Genomic DNA, 20,150 nt, shown 5'->3' with positions numbered 1-20,150 from the left:
ACATTTACTCCTTCTCCTAGTATACATCATGCTCTATGTCTTTAGAGTTATGCTACGTGTACATCAAAATTAGCCACCAAAATCAATTACTAATATAAAATACATGCTAAAATATAAATATACATTAAAAATAAATTAAATTACACATATATTTATATACAAATACATTAATAACTAATTTTAGTGACTAATTTTGATGTACAAATAATATTTTTGATGTTTTTATCAGTGTCCTTAAATGCGAGAAAATAATTGAATGACTCATTTTAATTTATACTGTATATTAATTTAATTCATATTTTTAATGAAACGTGGCTTTTGTATTAAAGTAGAATTACGCATCAAATTCAATCTTATAAATTAATTTAATGCATATCTATTTTGAGACATTTCTTATTGCTTGTTTATGTATGTATGAGGATGAGGATGCATTACTTTTGCTTTAATATGACGAAGGAAGCTTTACAATCAAATGAACAGTGATCTTAACTACTTCCATTTTCTATTACATTATATAATCATGTTTTGATTTTGTCATGTGAGTTGTGATAATATTAACGAGGTTCATGTGCACTAATTTAGTTATAACGGGCCAATTGATATTGCCACTGCACCTAGCTCTGCTACAGGACAAACGTCATTAAACCGTTTGTTAAGAACAATTAAAGTTGCTAACGTTGAGAGTAATCATAATTAGCTAGCTAGCTTGACCCTTTTTTTTTTTGGTTTTGGGTTTGATTAGACCGGGCGCTTCCCCTGATAAACTTCACACATTTACTATATATGTGTATATAACTATATATATAGTAAAACTTTATACTATAAGAACAAATTAAAAAAATATAGGTATTCTTTCGTTATCGTTTCCTGGACTTTGCTCGTAGTTTAATTTCTCTCTTCTTAATTGATTCATTTTCAATCAAATCACGATTATACGTACCTTTGAACTGTTATTTTGTTGGTATGGTGTAGCTCTTAGTATATCAACTCATAATGATAATAAATTTGGATTACACCAGACGAAAGAAGGCAACAATATTTATATATATAGATATATATTTGAACGAAATATGATATATAATTAGCTCATATGTCAATTCTTGTGAACTTGATTGATGGTGTATTGGTAGTAGGAAAAAAAAAAGTTCATATATGGGATAAAGGAACTCTATTATACTATTACATATATGAAGGAAATTCTTTTTGAACATCATTATAAATTCCTACAATTTTTTGTTAAAATTAAAAATAAATATATGTTAATTTAAGAGTAAATGTTATGAAACAATTTATCTTGTTTAAAATGTTAATGAATTCCCTAGTAATTTGTTTTTAGAAGTGCATAGGAATAAATTTGAATGGTAAATAATAATTAGAATAAATTACCATTTATATTCATGAAAAATATAAACGCTGACAAATGTATTCATATAAGAATAAAACGACAATTGTAACTATGGAAGATGGCCTTCGTGTGCCAAAAGTACTCGGACGTTGGTTACGCAACTGGTATATTTGTCAGCGTCTTCTATAGTTATAATTGTCGTTTTATTCTTATATAAGTATATTTGTCAGTATTTTTCATGGGTATAAATGGTAATTTATTTATAATAATTATATGAAGCAATTAGCAAGCAAATTAGTGTCGGTCAGGGTGGATCTGAATTGAATTGGAAAGCGTAATAAGGTATGTTGATGTTAATAAATTAATTAATTAGTATAAATGTTACGTGTGAGAGAAAGCGAAGAGTAGTGCTTGCACGAAACAAAACGATGAATGTAGGAATTGGGATTAGTAGTTTTTGTTTTTGTGTTGGGGCATGTTTGGCAATTGCTATGAATAAGAATGATTCCTCATTTCCTCCACAGTTGGCATGGGGTTATTGTGGGCCTCCCAAACATGGCGCTGCCTCTGTTCATTTTTGTTCCCACTCTCTGTAAAGTCAATGTGTATGTATCTATGTAGTACATGTTACGAACTTACGATAATAAAATGATATCATACGATATTCAAAGTCATTTCTCATGATATTTTGGCTTTGTTACAATCATGATGATATAATATGAGTCACATATTGTGGTCCACTTGCATTGGGAAATTACATATATAGCCTTAGTAGTAAAGATATTCAGATCTATTTAGACGGCACATTAAGGTGAAAATAAACTCTTTTGGCCATATTCTATATAATAATACACAAGATTTATGGTTTCGGATGCAGTTTAATAATTTAAAACGGTATTAATTAGTTGATAAAATATTTTGACAGATTCTAATGGCAGAATTTTCTTGCGAGAATAATGTGCCTTCTCCTATATTGTGGCCTAGCCGGTATTAGGTTTTTTCTTTTTTGTCATAGAAAGTTTGGAACATAAACAAAATCCATACCTTAAGACATAAATGTGAACAGATAAACTACATTTTTATTATTCTCATGAATGATATTTTTTTTAGGGTAAAATATATTTTTTGTCCCTAAAGTTTGATAAAATTTTTTAAAATATCCATAAATTTTATTTTGTTTTAATTTTGTCTAAAAAATTTTCGATTTGTATCAAATATACCCCTGACGACTAATTTTTCAAAAAACTTAAGACCAATTCAACAACAATTTCATAAAAATAATCCTCAATACAAACAAATTAAGCATAATTTTCATGCATTATTGTTAAATTGGTCTTAAATTTTTTGAAAATTTAGCCGTCGAGGGTATATTTGATACAAATCAAAAACTTCTGGAACAAAATTGAAATAAAATAAAATTTAAAAATATTTTTAAAATTTTTGCCAAACTTTAGTTACAAAAACTATGTTTTATTATTTTTTTTTTCCCAAGCAAAGCAACAAAGCAATAGAATATGATACAGCTTAAATAACAAACAAAGAAAAGGGTGATAAAATAAAGTAGATCTCATCATCAATGAAATACATAAAAGATCAGAAAAAATGAGTATCATTAAACCATTTTTAGTTTTATTACTACATTAGAAATTTAACTATTTGCACAAGTACTGTCTCCTATTAAATATTATATTAGTATTTGCGTGGAGATGATAAATTGGGAGTTAGGAGAAATTGAAGAAAGAGAGAGAATTAGAATGGTGGGGTAGAGTGCAAGGTTGGTCTTTGATGGATTAAATAAGTAATTAGTTGAAATCGATTTGGAAAGCCCACCATACAACAACACAACACACTTCAAGTTCAAGAGCTTTTCCAGACAAGCATTTTTATTTCCCATTAAATCAAACTAATAATATTAATTATTAAAAATAAATACAACCCAAGTGAAGAAGAATCACTCATTCCCATACCATCTTTATATACTCTCTCTCCATTCTCTCATCTCTTCATCCTTCACATTCTCCATCTCTCTCTCCTTCTCTCTCTGAATTCCTCTTGTTCAGGTCTGTGTTCTTCAATCTCAATCTCCTTTTATCTTTGCTACTTTTTCTTGTGTCATTCAAGGGGTGATTTGGTGCAAAGTTTTGATTTTTCTTGCTTTTTGGTATGTGCTTATCACTTTTGTTTTGCATGGTTGCTTCAGATTTGGGATCAGCTTGACTAGATCTGTCTCATTTCATTTCTAGGGTTGATTGATGTAATAGTAATGTGGGTGAGAACTGTGTGTCATTGTGAAAATGTGTACTTGACTGGTCTAACTCTTACCGCATGTTACTACTATATTTGACTTGCTTTTATGGATAATGTGGCAACTTTATGGGGAAAATGAACTGGTAACTTATGTCATATACAGTATAACATTAAACAAAAAGTTTAACATCCATTTCTTTAGCTGTCTGATCTTGAATTCAGCATTTCAAAGTTTGGTCTTTCTCTGAGACTGTGCCAGGTGGAGTTAGAATTTGAGTGAAGCAAAAGGAACATATTTTTAAGTGCTTATTCATCTCCTTCAACTCAATTTCTCAGAATTTTCATATATTACTCTGATCTAGTGATCTGCATTCGCTTTTGCTAACTTTGGCAATCCTCTCTTGATCTATTTTTCTTTTGTTGGGTGCTTTTGATTAATTCTTGCAAGATCTGTGTCTTTAGATTTAACTAGATTGTAAACAAGTGTTCAATTTATCTTGGGTTAGGAATTTATAGATTTAGCATTGGATTTGGATCTCATTTAATTTGTTCCTTGCATTACTTAAATTGGTCAGAGAAGAATGTGTTTTAGTTTTACATTTGAGATCTAATATAACACTATGGAGCTATTTTTCCTCAGGAATTTGGAGAAGCTGGTGATAATTGCAAGGTAATTAAGGAAACACATACACTTGGGTGCCAAGAAAAGATGGAATTTTCCATGTTTTTCATTCTAAGCAATACCCTGCTGCTGCTGAGTTCTTCAGCATTTGGCAAAACAGTTAGCCCTCCAGCTCCGACCCCGACCCCAACTCCGGCGCCGGCCCCAGCACCAGACTATGTGAACCTGACAGAGCTTCTAACCGTTGCGGGTCCATTCCACACATTCCTCAACTACCTTGAATCCACCAAAGTGCTTGACACATTCCAAAACCAAGCCAACAACACTGAAGAAGGAATCACAATCTTTGTCCCAAAAGACAGCAACTTCGCATCAAAGAAGAAGACCCTATCAAACCTCACACAAGAGCAGTTGAAGCAAGTGATCCTCTTCCATGCACTGCCACATTTCTACTCTCTTGCTGAGTTCAAGAACCTTAGCGAAACCTCAACTCCCACATTTGCAGGTGGAGATTACACATTGAACTTCACGGATGACTCTGGAACCGTTCTCATCAATTCAGGTTGGGCAAAGACAAAGGTAACAAGTGCTGTTCATGCCACAGATCCTGTTGCAGTATACGAAGTTGACAAGGTGCTTCTTCCTGAGGCCATCTTTGGAACTGATATTCCCCCTACTCCTGCACCTGCACCAGCCCCAGCTGTTGCACCGGCAGCAGATTCGCCAACTGAACACAGTGCTGATAGCAAAGCTTCATCTCCATCATCATCTCAGCCTGATGGATCCTCTGCTGCCAAGACCATCATCAGCCATGGGGGCTCCCTTGTCCTTGCCACTTTTGGTGTGGTGATGATGCTCTTGTAAGGGCCAAGGGGGGTGTGCCCTCCATTTGATTTCATTGAATATTTAATTTTTAGATGATTATTATTATCTACCTATGGTGGTGTGCAAATTGTCTTTCATTTGAATATCCAATTTTTTTCTGAACATACAAGTGTTATTCATATTCTTCTTCTTCAATACATGTATGTGTATGACTGAGGATGTGATTGATTTTTACTATAATACTATTTTTTTGTTCCTTTTATTGGCTTCACTAAGCTTGGATAATGATATTAAGTGAAGAGTCCTCCTAATAATGTTTTTAGAATGTGAAAATTTAGGTAAAATCGACTTCACGTAAAGTTCATATTTAAGAGCCGTTAGATGAAAATTTAGTCAAATCAGTCAGAAATTTTACGTGAAGTCGACTTCACCTGAGTTTTCACATTCTAAAAAGGTGAAAACTCAGGGAAGTCGACTTCACGTGAAGTTGATATCTGAGAGTCGTTAGATGAAAATTTAGTCAAATCAGTCAAATCATCTAATGGCTCTTAGGTATTAACTTCATGTGAAGTCGACTGGACCTGTTTAATTAGGTCATTCATCCAATACGCTCTTGTTCACGCAAATGGTACCGTGAGCCTCTCCTTCTCACGAGGTTGGCTATGCTACGCGCCTTCATCTGCTTCTTAATATGGTGATGTATTGTTGACTTTGAAAATATTTTATTTCAGAATTTAATTGGATGATTCTCTTTTAACATAACTTGTAAGGTAAAAAATCTAATGAAATTAATAATTACGACATACATAATGAAAATTCATCCAAACTAGTTTAAAGGGTAAGCAATATGAATGTGATTTTTTAGAGAAAGTGAAAGATAAATAATGAATAGAAGCAAATAAAATGACGCCAAATGTCAATGATGGTTTAAATATTGGCAAGTGAGAAAGGAAATTAACGAACCAACAAAGGCATTCTAATTTGAACTTTTTCTTTTTAATATTGTATTACTAGAGGTGAAATTCTTCATTATGAACCAAACTGTGTGTTAAACACAACTATGGCCATTTACAAAACGTCAGTGACGTTTTGTATTTTTTTAATCAAAATAATATTTTTTTTAACAAAACGTCAGCGACGTTTTGTTCTTTCATGATCAAAAAATTTTTTTTATTACAAAACGTCAGTGACGTTTTGTATTTTTTTAATTAAAATAATATTTTTTTAACAAAACGTCAGCGACGTTTTGTTCTTTTATGATCAAAAATTTTTTTTATTACAAAACGTCAGTGACGTTTTGTACTACTACCACAACTGTGTAAAACACCAAAATGATCAAATACTTTTGTATTTCACATTAAAATTATTCATATATAAAAATTTTAGCCTTCTAATTTCCTTGGTGTTCGCGGGTCCTATCGCCACCACGTTATTTACTCTCAACCCCTCTCTCTCTTTTTCTCTGTCTCTGTCTCTGTCTCTGTTTTACTCTCTCTCTCTCTCTTTCTCTTTCTTTCTTTCTTTCAAGCTTCACGCAGAAACGATGAATTCGCCTTCCTTCATTCCTTCGCTTCTTTTTCTCACTCTATAAGGTACGCCTTCTTCATTTCCCATCTCACTGTTGGATCGCTGCGATTATATCTGAAAATGTGATTTCTTCATCTCGCGTCTTGCCACAGTGTTCTTCTCCCTCGTCTTCCAACTGTTTCATCATTTTCCCCAACCCACTTTGAACATGTCTAGCTACGTCGGTGTCGTTGTTTCTGACCAGGAGCTTCAGAGCCATTTCACACAAGTCGAACTCAGATCCCTCAAATCCAAGGTAAGTCTTTCATCATCATCATCATCAAAATCATCATCCTTATCATTATTATCATCATCGTCATCGTCCTATTTTCCTATCCACCTGAAACATGGAATGCCTTATAGTTTGTATCAGCAAGGACTCAATCAGGACGTGTTACCGTTGGAGATTTGCCATCTATTTTTAAAGGTTTAAAGGCTTTCAATGAATTGTTCGACGAAAATGAGATTAAGGCTATCTTGGCAGAGTCACATGACAACATGGACCAAGAAATTGATTTTGAGGGCTTCCTTAGGGTTAGTTTTCTTCTTTTTTTCGGCTACATCATGTAGTTTTGGTTCTGTCTCAATGTGTGTGCAATGTGCAATTTCGTGCTCAAATTGCTTATTCGTGTGAGTGAATGCACCTAATGTAACATTGCAGTTTTGTGTACATCTGAATAAGCATTGAGCAGATATTTCTATATTGTTTCTAAGTAATTTTGTATGTGTTTAAGTGTATAATGGACCTAGAAGCTTATTCAGTGACATCAAATGGCAGGCACATATGAACTTGCATGCCCGAGCAACTGCAAAAGAGGGTGGTCCGAAAAGTTCTTCTTCATTTTTGAAGGCAGCTACAACAACTGTTCATCATGCCATTAATGAATCTGAGAGAGCTTCGTATGTGCAACATATTAATGGCTACTTGGCTGAAGACAAATTTCTGAAGCAGTTTCTTCCAATTGATCCAGCATCAGATCAGTTGTTTGATCTTGCAAAAGATGGAGTGCTTCTCTGGTATGTGTTCTGGATCCAACCTGAGCTCAAACTTTTGAAACTTGTTCACCAGTGTTTCAATTTCGTTGATTTGATTTGCTGTTTATTTTACTGCTGCAGCAAGCTTATAAATGTTGCCGTCCCTGGGACCATTGATGAACGAGCCATTAACACAAAAAAGGTTCTCAATCCATGGGAGAGAAATGAGAACCACACCCTTGCCCTCAATTCAGCAAAGGCTATTGGATGCACAGTGGTTAATATTGGTACCCAAGATTTAGTAGAAGGAAGAGTAGGTTCATTCTTCCTTATATTTCACTTTTCTCCCTCTGCAATTTTTGTTTTCTGAGTTGACTGACTTTAACTCCTTTTTTTAAATGTCCTTTTTGGTTATCTTGTAGCCACATCTGGTACTTGGTCTGATTTCACAAATAATTAAGGTAGGGTATTGAAACCTAGCCTCTTCCATATTCTTATAATATGCGTTTCCACAAGAAGAATAGCACCAGTATGGTTTCAGTTGTGCTCTGCTAAGCTTGGAAATTTACTAATGCTATTATTTTTTCTGCCCTCCTTTTTCTTTCTTTGTCTTTTACTGTGGTGGCAATATTAGATTCAAATGTTGGCTGATCTCAATCTCAAGAAAACTCCTCAACTTCTGGAATTATTGGAAGATGACAAGGTGATATATTTGATAATCTTGTTCCTTTTCTAATTATTTACAAGTGCCATGGTTACTTCCCCTTTACATCTATCAGAAATAAACCTCCTTATTGTGTTGGTACATTTTGGCAGGATGTGGAGGAACTTATCAGCTTACCACCTGAAAAGGTTTTATTGAAATGGATGAATTTCCACTTGAAAAAAGCTGGATATGAGAAACAGGTTACTAACTTCTCTTCTGATGTAAAGGTAAGGCTTGTTCTTTATCTTTTGATTGCTGGCTTGCTCCATGGAATTTTTTTATTTGCTTTTATATGGATCCTGCATTCTGTGAAGCAAAATCATTTGGTGGACAAAATATTGTGGCTCACATTTCTTATGACGACATTTTGTTTTGGGACACGGTATATTTTCATGTATATTTTAAATTTGTTAGGAAACAGTTGACCTTCTTGTTATGTTATTCTTGGCCTTGAAAAGCATATAGTAACATTCAAAGAAAATTCCCTATGCTATCCTACACCATGCTTTTTACTGAGCCATTGCAGCTAAATTTTGATCAACATGGCAGATATTTTGGTATGCATGAGCAGAATAAAATACGGTTCTTAGTTGAGCAAGTCTATTATATCTGACAGTCTTCTGTTTACAGGATGGTGAGGCTTATGCTTGTTTGCTTAATGCTCTTGCCCCGGAATTGGCAGGCCCTGCTATTGCTGCAAATGATCCAACAGAAAGGGCTAAAGTCATTCTTGAGCAGGCAGAGAAATTAGATTGCAAGACGTACCTCACTCCAAAAGACATAGTGGAGGGGTCACCTAATCTGAATCTTGCATTTGTTGCTCAGATATTCCAGCATAGGTATGGTTAGTTTTAAGAGGTTGTGATTGGCAGGGACTACAATAGCTTTTGTATTTATTTGTTCATGAATATCCTTAACTAGACCACTGCATAATGTTATTGCCTTCTTTTAATTGTTTCAAGTAGAGTATTCAGGTGCATCCAATGAAGGTTATAGTCCGGTCCATTTTACCCAAAAATGACTGCACTAAAACTATTAAAATAAATAAAAAAGGAACCATGAAATTTATGCTTATATCATTTGCAGCTGTTTATGTTTGATGGCTGTCTTTCCATTTATTTAAAATCCAAACATCACTTCTACTTCTTCAGGAATGGTCTTAATGCTGACACCACGAAAACGTCCTATGCTGAGATGATGACTGATGATGATCAGACATCTCGGGAAGAAAGATGCTTCAGAATGTGGATTAACAGTCTTGGAATTGCTACTCATGTCAATAATCTATTTGAGGATATCAGAAATGGGTAAGATTCCATTATCAATCTCCTACATACTTTGCTTCTTCCTTTTTTTCTTTTCTGTTCATTTCCACGTATTTCTTCATTTTCTTTTCTGCAGATGGGTTTTACTAGAAGTTCTGGATAAGGTTTCACCTGGGTCTGTCAATTGGAAGCAGGCAACGAAGCCTCCTATACAGATGCCATTTCGAAAAGTTGAGAACTGCAATCAAGTTATAAAGATTGGGAAGGAGCTGAACTTTTCTTTAGTGAATGTTGCTGGCAATGATATTGTGCAGGGGAATAAGAAGCTCTTACTAGGTCTGATCCATTTTAAAAGTTACTTGGATTCTGTTTTTCTTCATTCCTTGAATATCTTGTTGGATAAATGCATTGATTTTGCTGCTGCTGCTTTTTTTTCAATCTGCCAACTGAAGTATAACCACTGGTTGGGGGAGGGGTTGAGGGTGTTAGGATGTGGTAATGTTGCTTTGTTATTATTTTGTTTATTCATGCCCATCTATATCTTAGGGATAATCATCTCCTCCTCCTCTCTGTTCCACAGCCTTTTTGTGGCAGCTGATGAGGTTTACCATGCTTCAACTTCTGAAAAATTTGAGATCGCACTCCCAAGGTAAAGAGATTACCGATGCTGATATTCTGAACTGGGCAAACAATAAAGTGAAAAAGGCAAAAAGAACTTCACAAATGGACAGTTTCAAGGTAATCAACCAAATATTTGAGTTATAAGTTATCAATATTTTATCATGCGTATATTGTAAGCTGACTCTCAATCTTTTTAATTTAAGGTTAGTGTTAAAGAATTGTGTGTGGAATAAATATAATTAAAAAGACTGTTCAATGTTTATGACAATGGAAGTCATAAGTCATGACAGTTCCTTCGATGTTAAATTGCAACTTTAGCTTTATTGTGATTAATATTTGTGTCAAATACTTTTTTTTTCTTTTTTTTTTTTCCGCTTTTTTCCTATCAGGATAAAAATCTTTCCAATGGTATCTTCTTCCTTGATCTTCTCACTGCTGTGGAGCCAAGGGTGGTCAACTGGAGTCTTGTTACTAAAGGGGAGACTGGTATGTCAACTTTGCCCATGGTCAAGAAACTGAGGCTAGCTATTAGTTTACAACTACTTTTTTTGTTCGGCATTATATTGAACTATGGTGATGTTATGTGATGTGAATACAATATCTTACAACAAACTGTAGTGCTCAAATTACCGTTGCTTGAATTGCAGATGAAGATAAGAAGATGAATGCAACATATATAATCAGTGTTGCCCGAAAACTTGGGTGTTCCATTTACCTGTTACCTGAAGACATAATAGAGGTAATATTAACAAGGCAACTACTCCAATGAAGATGTCAAAAATATCTTCTCATGATGATCTTTATTTAAAAAGTATAACTTATTTGTTTGGCCACACTTTAAATAAAAGTAACACTTTTATAACATATAAAAATCAAACCCTACAACTTATCATCCAATAGTTAAAATAAAATATCTTTACATGATGACAATCATGAAATCTTTATTGGAGTAGCCACCTATTAAAAATGTTTCAATTAAGTTTAGTACTAGCTTTGCTAGCGTTATAAGTCAATTTCCATGATTTTATCCACTGTGGTAAATGTTGTTTAAAGCAATACCAAGTTTTCTCTAATATATGATAGACCACAAGTCGGTATTGAGAGGGCTTCTTAGTTTAAATCATTGCTTAAGATGATTGGTTAAAGACCAAAACTAGACCTTTGGTCAAATGTTATGTAAATAGGGTTTTCAATCCTTAGTTAAATAGTGTATCAATTCTTAGTTGCTTAGCTGGATTCGTCTGGGTTGCTTATTTCGTGTTTGCACTTGGCAGGTCAACCAGAAGATGATACTAATTTTAACTGCTAGCATCATGTATTGGAGCCTGCAGAAACATTATGAAACTATCACCCCAGAGGCTACTTCACCTGAAGCTGGAGAAAACCAGACAAACACAGATTTAGCTAATGAGGTGTCCGATTTAGCCATTGATGATAATACAGCTTCATAAAATGCCAGCTCTTAGAAACCGCTGCTGACGTTGAAGAAAGACGCAGCCCTTTAAAAGATTGAAGTAAAACATACTCTATAGAATGAGTAAAAAAGATAAATTCATTTTTGTTTATAGAACCAAGGGAAATGCCATCCTGTAAATTTTCTCGTTTAGACCTTTTTAGTACTTAGCTACATTCTTTCATGAAAATAACATGCAATTTTTCCCAATAACAAGGTGGGAGGGAGGCATCGTTTTATTCTCCAATTGAGAGCTTTTTCTTTGTAGACAAGTTTGGTAGCCGAGGTTTCTCTTCATGTATGCACTGAGAAACATGTTTTAATCGAATGATTTGAACTTCTGATTATGTATTTCATTTTGGTGTATGCTATTTCGTGACCATGTTTGCCAACTTTCCCTATTTTTTTCAAATAAGTATGTTATAGTTTTCTTAATTCGATACTCTATAATTGGATATCGCCATTACAATTGTGATATTAGACTTATTTCTTGTAACTCCAAAATTGAAGATCAATTTTTGTAAGATATAACCGTTGATCTTGTAGTATAATTCACCCGTGGAAGTAACATGCTCCTTTTTAAGTACTATATTTTATCCCAAATGATTTACAAAATTTATAAACGTAGCAGGCCAATAGTTTCAGAAAAAAGATTGAGAGATGCACCAAATGGATTGCTTACATAAATGTCAACAGAAATTAAATGCTCGGATAGTTATTAGCTATCAAATAAGTATCGATCGTTCTTCATTGCCAGCATGGCTGAAACCGGCAACATCTCACCTTAAAAAGATAAATCTTCATCTCATAATTTTTGTTGAAAAATAATTCACAAATAAATTCTCTAAAGTGATCTGATATATGTATAATAAGGGCATTTATATTTCCTTATATTTCCTAAATGCATCGTATTTTTGCTTGTTGCCCTCGGATGTTGAGATAGTGAGTAAAGATTTTCCAAAACCTTTACACTTCAAAATTACAAACCACCACTTCATTATTATTATTATTATTATTTTTGTTTCCACGATCCCCCAATCCGACAGGCCAAGGATTAATCCGTCGCGATACTGAGCTCCATTTAAGGATTTGTTGCTGGCCAACAGGTTGCTACATGCACAAGGCAAAATTCGAACTCCGGACACTTGCTCATCATACACCCAATTCCTCTCTATTACACTTAAAATAAAATGTCGTTAAAAAAAAAGCAACATGTGTAGTTTTGATATACCTCAAAAGGTATGAATGTAACTTACCGTCATTATTAAGATTATTATTTAGTTAGAAAATATCAAGCACTCAGTAAGATACTAAGATCCAGCTAACAAAAGTTAGACTGAGCAGGTGCAAATGCCTCTTTAATAATGTAAATCCAGGGCAATGAAATAACACAATGTCCTAAATTGACATTTATTCACATTATAACAGTAACAGTTAAGTTATTAAGGTATTTAAATTTACAATTCTGACCTACAATACAAGCATCCTGAAAACAAGAGGGCTAGACCATGCCAACAAGAACTTAAGAGAGGCAGCAGACCCTATTATGATAGGATGGTTCAAACATTTCTCATATTAACTTAGACCGGAACACAAATACAATGGCGAATACTATTTATCCTCCATTTTAAACGACTCTAACCGTCTGATTCTTTCATCAAGCTCCTTCATCACTTCGGGTTCTTGCTTCTTCCTTTGCTTTGATATCGTATTGGTTGTCATGGAACCTATCTTGTCAAATGCCACCTGAGAAGTGCAAGCAAAATAACAATCATCAAAAGACAAAATGATATCTAATGAAGGAAAGCCGATGGCAAAAGCTGTCATACGGTTAGCAAATCGTCTGGATCAAATAGGTGATGAGTAGTCCTTTGCAGAATATTGATTACTTCGCCAACATGATGGGTTAGAAGTAACTCATCTTCCTTCATCTGCACTTAGAGGTTTAAAATTATTGAAACATCTCTTTGATGAAGTATTGTCTAGTGCATACTCTTTTATGTTTTTGAATGGATGAATAAGAAACCAATAAAGAACAAAAAGGCTGCACAATATGTACCTTAAATATTGCTAAGGCGACATTAAACATAACCTGAGCCCCTTCATAGAAGATAACGTCCCACACTCGGAGAGTCGTCTGTTTCATGGAACAAATATTAATATTGGGGGGAACAGAACACTTCAATGCATAAACTGAGTGCATATTGTTCTCACCTCAGAAGGTAGGCTCTTTGAAAAGAGGCAAAGGAACCACTCAGTGGTCACAAGGGAAACATCAAATTCCAAAGATTCCAAATGAGATGCTATCCTGCATTTCCATATTTTCAGAAGATACTTGCAAGTTGCAAACAAGCATATGATACACTAATTAATTAATGAAAGTTTAATACCTTGGGCACTTTTTAGTGAGTAAATCTTTAAAAACTCTCTGTTCAACATGGCATCCTGATAAGTTGTTTGTGTAACAATCACTAACCAGGACATTTTCTAACAAAACAGCAAGCATCCAAAATGCTTCTTCTTCTGTCTTCATTACAAGCAACAACAGTGCTGCAACGTAATTTAATCCCTGAGGAAATAATATTCACTAGTCAATAATTAAGAAAATATGTTCAGAGGTATGTATTTACAATTTTTCTTCTTTATAAGCCACATACTATTGATGATTTTAATTTTCACTTATAAAAAATGTATTTTAGGTACAACACAGAAGCTTCAATTTTGAAAAAGAGAATAAGCATCATGCAAGTTACTAATTCTTAAAAATTTGACTTCTAATGCCAGGAGAAGAATAGATCAAACGAATAAATGAAGCCAGACAAAAACAGTTACTCCTCAAAGATAGTTAGTATCAAATTCTAAGTTGTTATCAGAACTTTCTCTTCTGTATGAGGGGGAAAATAATTCAGAATAAGAAGGAATAGCAGGTCAAATCCACCTGACAATATCCAACATCAGAATCGCGGAAAGAATAAACAACAAGAACACGTCTAAGAGCAGCATGTCCCTCGGGAGTGTCCAACCATGGATGGCCAGGAAAGGTCCGTGGCAGATCCTGTACAGATGCATGAAGAATTATTAGAGAAAGGGAGATATAATCAGCAATTTTAACATGCATAAATTAAAAATTCCAATTTTTCTGAACTAACATCAATTACAATAACCATTTGAACGGTCGCATTAAACACCCTAACTTCCCTTTAGACCTTTACAAAATGTAAGACCCTACGCAAAGCTGATGCATATTCTTCAAACTGTACTGAATATCACACAAGTTCCCCTCTTTTCCTGCTCAGCATATACTCACAGCTGCATTTTAGCTCAACTGAATTCATACACTAAAGATCATGTAAACTCTCTGCAGAAGCCCAAGCTAATGTATCACACAATAATGCAAGGTTATAGATATACAGCTTACAAATGCTTTAGTTATTACAGATCTTTCTTGATTTTCCCCTCTTATCCAAACAAACCAGCAGCAAGATTTGTCCAAAAATCTTTCCATATGGCACACAATGTAAATTCTAGAATCTAGACAAAGCAATTCCTCCATCAAATTCAAGGAATTCTTTCCTCCGACATTGTATAATTTTCTTATCATCCCAAAGAAAGCCAACAAGGGTCTCAAACTAAAGAAAACTTGTATGAATCAAAACTAAAGTCAACTGAATGATGATGATAAAATGAGCAAGGATGAACAACTCACATGATCAATCTGTCTGGTAGCTGGGGTAACTTTGCCCTCAACTGCCTTGGTGAGATCATCATAATAGCTATCAGGCACAGTGGATTTTTTCTTTGCAGCACCAGACAATGAAAACCAAACCTTAGGCCTAAGAACTGGGGGTATCCCCTTCCTAATGATCTTCTTCAGAGTGAGGGCATTGGCCAGAGCTGAGAATGTCAACGAAGATTTGAGAGCATTCCCTTGTCCTATGACGGTGTGAAGATACCAATTTGCCCCTTTGCTGGCTTCCAATGCCCACCATACCCTACCCTGCTGCCTCACCTTCTCCCTCACCTCATTCATCACATTCACATCATCCACATTCCCTTCCACTGTGAACCCATAAAGGTCTTGGAATTTCACAGTCAGATTTGCCCTCCTTGAATGGATGCTTGGCCTCAAAACTGCAACTTGAGATTGGTATTCAAAGGCAAGGTCTATTTTGCCTTTTGCTCCATACATCTTCTTCTCTTTTTTTCCTCAGATCAACCAAGACGATGGGGCGAAAAGAGGGGAACAATGTTTCTGAGACAACAATATCTTTGTTTTGAATAGGAAAAGATTGGGACCTCGTCAAATAAAAGAAAAATAATGCCCTACTAGTCTGAAACCATGAAATGGTCCAGCTTGGGGACCTTGATGCTAGAGATTAGGTGAATAGAGGCTCCAAATTTGTCAGAATATAAAAATGGGGGTGCAACAAGATTCAAAATTTACAACATCAACAAACACTTTTGCATAATCAGAAAACTTCAGCTGGAATCTCTTCTGAAACTGATAAATTAATATACACGAAAGAAAAAAAAAAAACTTGAATTGTGAAGAGATAATATTGGGAGTGATGAGACCCACAAAAAAAAAATGAAAAATGAAAAATAAAATAAAATATAACAAAACAAGGGAAAGCCCAGAAAAAAACTAGATCTTGTAAGAGAGAGAGAGTTGCTAAGAAAAGAAATGGATTAAAAAGAGAAAAAGGTGGTGAAATGTAGGGAGAGTGTAAGAAAGAGGAGAGAGAGAGAGAGAAGGGTGGCTGAGTTGTGAGCTGTTTGCTTTCTGTTGTGGTGGTGCCTTCCGCTGCTCTCTGCTCTGCTGTTGGTGTTACTCTTACCCAATTCTTTTCTTTTCTTTTTTCTTCTTTTTTGTTTCGCCAACACAATTATAGTTTCTTTTTCTAGATTTTGACTTGAGTAAATATTTCATTCACATTTCTTAATTCATGAAAATAACCTTCACCACGTGTGAATTGCCCCATACGCCCTTCATATAATTATCTACTCATTATTTCACATATAAAATAAAATTTCTTTAAAGTTAATAAATATTTTTCAATCTTAAAATCTATCTACTATATTCTAAAACTTTAATTATAGATTGAAATATTGAATTGATTAAAAAATATAACTATTTTAAAACAACAATATGCATATGCATGTATTAAATATATATAATACGTTGAAGATTATTTAGCCTACATAACGTGCAGAGGATTACTTCAACATATAATAGTACCAGCAAAACCGAAATTTCGCTTCTCCAGTGAGGTTTCAATTTTTTCAAATAAACCATAATCATTGCTAATGCTACCACTTATTATTAGGCACTATAATTGGTAAATGCAAAAAGAGAGAAGGGCAAATTGACAAAGGAGAAAAGTTAGGACGCGTCTCTTTGTTGATATATTTTTCAATTTTTGCAATAATATAGTTTTGTACCCACAAAATGTTTGTTTTCATTTGGTGGGCCCACCCTTTCACTCGTGCCAAATGGAAGAAATCACGTGTGCCATGTTGTTCCAAAAACTAAAATCAAACCAGGGATAAGGTTAACGGTTAACACTTAACACCTCTGGTGGACTCGTGATCCTTGTGAGATGGGCAGGCTTATTTCTTGGCCCGGGCCGGTTGCCTTCATGCCCATGCATGTGGGTCCCAGTCAGCCGTCTTCAAGCGCTTCATCTACATCCGTCACTCACAAGATGACAAGAGGTCTAACTTCTAAAGCTAGTTTAATTTAATCAACTACTATTCTCTTCATCATCTATATCTTCACACACTACACTACAATCAACATCAAAATATTTTACTTTACTTTTTTCTTTAATTTTACTTTATGAGTAAATTAAACGATAGTATCCACACATAATTTACAAAAGTATTATTTCAAGTTTTGCTTAAAATACCATTTTTCGTATTGTACAAATTATTTAGGAGTGGGAGATGCAGTGGTTAGGAATACAACCCTTCTATTTAAGTGGTGGTAGAGATCTTCGAAAGAAGATTGTTCTTTATGGAAGAGAGTAGTATGCTCTTATAATAACATGAATCTTTCTGCGATGCTGTGTGGTTGGCCTGTTCCTACAAGAGGGGATCCTTAGAAAGATATCTGTCAGCTTCAGATCAGGGAGCCACAAATCAGAAAAAAAATGATAAGAGGCTTATCTATGGATATAGGGAATGGCAGAATAATCAAGTTCTGGGAGGATGTCTAATTACCTGGTGGAAGGTTGAAAGAGATATTTCCAAGACTTTTCTCGGTCTCAAACCTCACAGGATCTGTTATAGGGAAATGCAGATTTTGTAATGGGCTAGAATGGATTTGGAGTTTCCAGTAGAGGAGAGAATTATTTTAGTGGGAGTTGGAGCTTTTACACCAACTCCATGAAGTCTTGTAGTCAGTAAGAATAACAACTGAGAGGGAGGACATGGTGGTCTGAAAATATGATAAAACTGGTATTTTTATTACTAACTCCTTTGTACAGGTGATGCAGGAAGCAGCTCTCCCGGAAGAAATTACAAGCTATAGTTTCACTAATGCCATTTGGAGGGGTTTCGTCCCGCCAAGGGTTGAGTTATTTGTTTGGTTTGTATTGGTTGAAAGGGTGAATACTAAGGAGAGACTATGCAAATTAGGTGTCATTGACCAGCATAATAATATGTGTGTTTTATGCTGTAAGTCTGTTGAGTCTGCTTCTCATCTATTTATTGGCTGTGAAATCACTTGGCAAGTGTGGTGTGCATGGCTATTCGCTCTTGGAAGGACGTGGACTATGCCGGGTACACTAAAACAACACTTTGAGAGTTGGACACATGCTACACAAAGAAAGATTGAGAGGAGGTGGTGGTTGGTTGGAATTTTTGCTGTTATCTGGCAATTTGGCTAGAAAAAAATGGTAGAATTTTCAATAATCACAGCTCAGGGGTGGTGGAGATAATAAACAGATCCTTTATGCTTTATGACGAGTGGCTTAGTGGTGGACCTCTTGGTTGTTGATGGTAATGCCGAAGATGACTAGAGGGTAATTTACTCTTGAGTTGAGGATGTCGGTTTGTACATTGAGTAGCCTGTTACTTACTTTCTATTGCTCCACCTTATTGTGTTGAGTACTTTTTACTTCAAAAAAAAAATATATAATCTTCACAAAAATATATTACTAATTTTCTTTTGACTAAATTTAGGTTTTTTTTTTTTGTGACTGAACATAACACAAAGAAAAAAGACCTAAGAAAAAGAGTAATACTCCTCTCTAATAATAATGTCTAAATTATTAGGAGGTAGTAACCACTCTAGATACACCTCCTTGTTTAAAACAGCAGTCTTAGCCATTAAATCAGCCGCTCTGTTTGCTGTTCGCTGGATGAGCACTAAAGTAGCTGTCCAATTGCGCTGGAGCATCTCTTTGATTTTGTCAAGCAGATCAGAGTCATTCCTAATCATGCTGGTTGTGCCTCGCGAAACAAGAAGAAACGCATCAAGATTATCAGTTTCACATATGACCTATTTGCACTCGCAATCCCAAGCCATAACAAGCCCTCTCCAAATAGCATGAAGCTCACAACAGAGAACACTAAAAAGAGGTATACTGGCAGAACAACCTTTTATCCAAATTCTCATGCTGTCTCTAATAATACATCCAAAGCCAGCTAATTGTTCACTTAGTTAAACATACTGCTCGAGATTTCTCTAATGTTGTTATCAACCAAAAACATATTATTCCTTCTTCTTTGAAATATAACTGAGAATCACCTCCAATAAATGTCTGTAAAGTGGACTAAATTTAGGTTTACTAGTAGAAAAATTACATTTATGTAAAATTAACTTAATCTCTTAAAAGTTTCTACCATCAGTCTAAAGCTAGTGTCTTTGGTTTGTGAAATTAATCTTTGAAAAATATTTAATTTGTTTCATTCATTTAGTCTCTAAGAATATTTATTCTCACTTGTTTATTTGTTTGATTTTTATTTTTAAAAATTCATTAATCTAGATGTGCCAGTCACGTTTTGTTGGATTCAATTATGTAATGATACGTATATTTTTTTTTCATCAGTGAAGAAAATGCAAATGTAATAACTTTTCCCAACAGAGAAGACTAGAGTTTAGAGATTTTTCTGTGCTTCGGTTAACATATCAGAAAACTTATTATTACTACTTCGAATTAAAAGTTTTCATGACATTATAAGTTGATAATGATGATAATGTCCTAATATAAAGAAAAATCTTACAATTTATACTCGTAAGGTAAATGGACTTTTTTTGGCCATACAGATAAAAAAATGACCTCTTTGAAAAGCATGATTAAAATAATTAAAAGCCATTTATGTATCCGGTTGTCAATGAGTGAGGTGCCATGATGAACAAAGATGACTATTTCTGGTGGAGTGGTGGGGCTATGGCAGTAGAAAACAGCTGAATGTTATAACACACACGTGTTGGCACCTACCCCCTTCTTATTGCTATGTTTCATAAATATAGATATTGTTGTAGAGCTAAAGCAAAGGCATACCGTACCTTACATTTA

General features: G+C 34.5%; 4 protein-coding genes across 4 annotated transcripts in view; 2 read left to right on the top strand and 2 right to left on the bottom strand.

The window, feature by feature from the left end:
- Positions 1-20,150, bottom strand: part of LOC112765592 (probable F-box protein At4g22165) — a 136,899-nt gene that overhangs the window by 78,958 nt on the left and 37,791 nt on the right. The gene's annotated exons all lie outside the window — the stretch shown is intronic.
- LOC112764743 (fasciclin-like arabinogalactan protein 7) lies at positions 3,087-5,299 on the top strand. Its single transcript, XM_025810505.2, has 2 exons — positions 3,087-3,405; positions 4,233-5,299. Exon 2 carries the CDS (start codon positions 4,302-4,304, stop codon positions 5,076-5,078), a length of 777 nt encoding a protein of 258 aa, XP_025666290.1. The 5' UTR covers positions 3,087-3,405; positions 4,233-4,301; the 3' UTR covers positions 5,079-5,299.
- Positions 6,441-12,017, top strand: LOC112764766 (fimbrin-5). Its single transcript, XM_025810538.3, has 15 exons — positions 6,441-6,631; positions 6,719-6,861; positions 6,969-7,139; positions 7,384-7,622; positions 7,722-7,893; positions 8,003-8,041; positions 8,215-8,283; positions 8,397-8,513; positions 8,917-9,125; positions 9,438-9,593; positions 9,688-9,887; positions 10,132-10,289; positions 10,562-10,658; positions 10,820-10,911; positions 11,447-12,017. Exons 2-15 carry the CDS (start codon positions 6,775-6,777, stop codon positions 11,621-11,623), a joined length of 1,983 nt encoding a protein of 660 aa, XP_025666323.1. The 5' UTR covers positions 6,441-6,631; positions 6,719-6,774; the 3' UTR covers positions 11,624-12,017.
- On the bottom strand, positions 13,007-17,033 carry LOC112764503 (uncharacterized). The gene is made up of 7 exons (XM_025810147.2): positions 15,332-17,033; positions 14,564-14,680; positions 14,016-14,194; positions 13,840-13,933; positions 13,685-13,762; positions 13,455-13,556; positions 13,007-13,371 (listed from the first exon to the last, which is right to left on the bottom strand). Exons 1-7 carry the CDS (start codon positions 15,812-15,814, stop codon positions 13,237-13,239), a joined length of 1,188 nt encoding a protein of 395 aa, XP_025665932.1. The 5' UTR covers positions 15,815-17,033; the 3' UTR covers positions 13,007-13,236.

This window comes from Arachis hypogaea, chromosome 7, assembly GCF_003086295.3.
Source record: "Arachis hypogaea cultivar Tifrunner chromosome 7, arahy.Tifrunner.gnm2.J5K5, whole genome shotgun sequence".
Lineage (NCBI taxonomy): Eukaryota > Viridiplantae > Streptophyta > Magnoliopsida > Fabales > Fabaceae > Arachis > Arachis hypogaea.
Note: the sequence above shows the minus strand (reverse complement) of the source record. Positions and strands in the feature narration are given on the sequence as shown.

What these genes read in the sequence shown, in the direction of transcription:
- LOC112764743 (XM_025810505.2), top strand. Translation starts at nt 4,302, where the DNA reads ATGGAATTTTCCATGTTTTTCATTCTAAGCAATACCCTGCTGCTGCTG.
- LOC112764766 (XM_025810538.3), top strand. Translation starts at nt 6,775, where the DNA reads ATGTCTAGCTACGTCGGTGTCGTTGTTTCTGACCAGGAGCTTCAGAGC. An exon ending in TGATTTCACAAATAATTAAG is followed by an intron (nt 8,042 to 8,214) that starts GTAGGGTATTGA and finishes TGGCAATATTAG; the next exon opens with ATTCAAATGTTGGCTGATCT. An exon ending in CACAAATGGACAGTTTCAAG is followed by an intron (nt 10,290 to 10,561) that starts GTAATCAACCAA and finishes TTTTCCTATCAG; the next exon opens with GATAAAAATCTTTCCAATGG.
- LOC112764503 (XM_025810147.2), bottom strand. Translation starts at nt 15,814, where the DNA reads ATGTATGGAGCAAAAGGCAAAATAGACCTTGCCTTTGAATACCAATCT. An exon ending in CTACCAGACAGATTGATCAT is followed by an intron (nt 14,681 to 15,331) that starts GTGAGTTGTTCA and finishes GCATCTGTACAG; the next exon opens with GATCTGCCACGGACCTTTCC. An exon ending in ATCCAGACGATTTGCTAACC is followed by an intron (nt 13,372 to 13,454) that starts GTATGACAGCTT and finishes TGCACTTCTCAG; the next exon opens with GTGGCATTTGACAAGATAGG.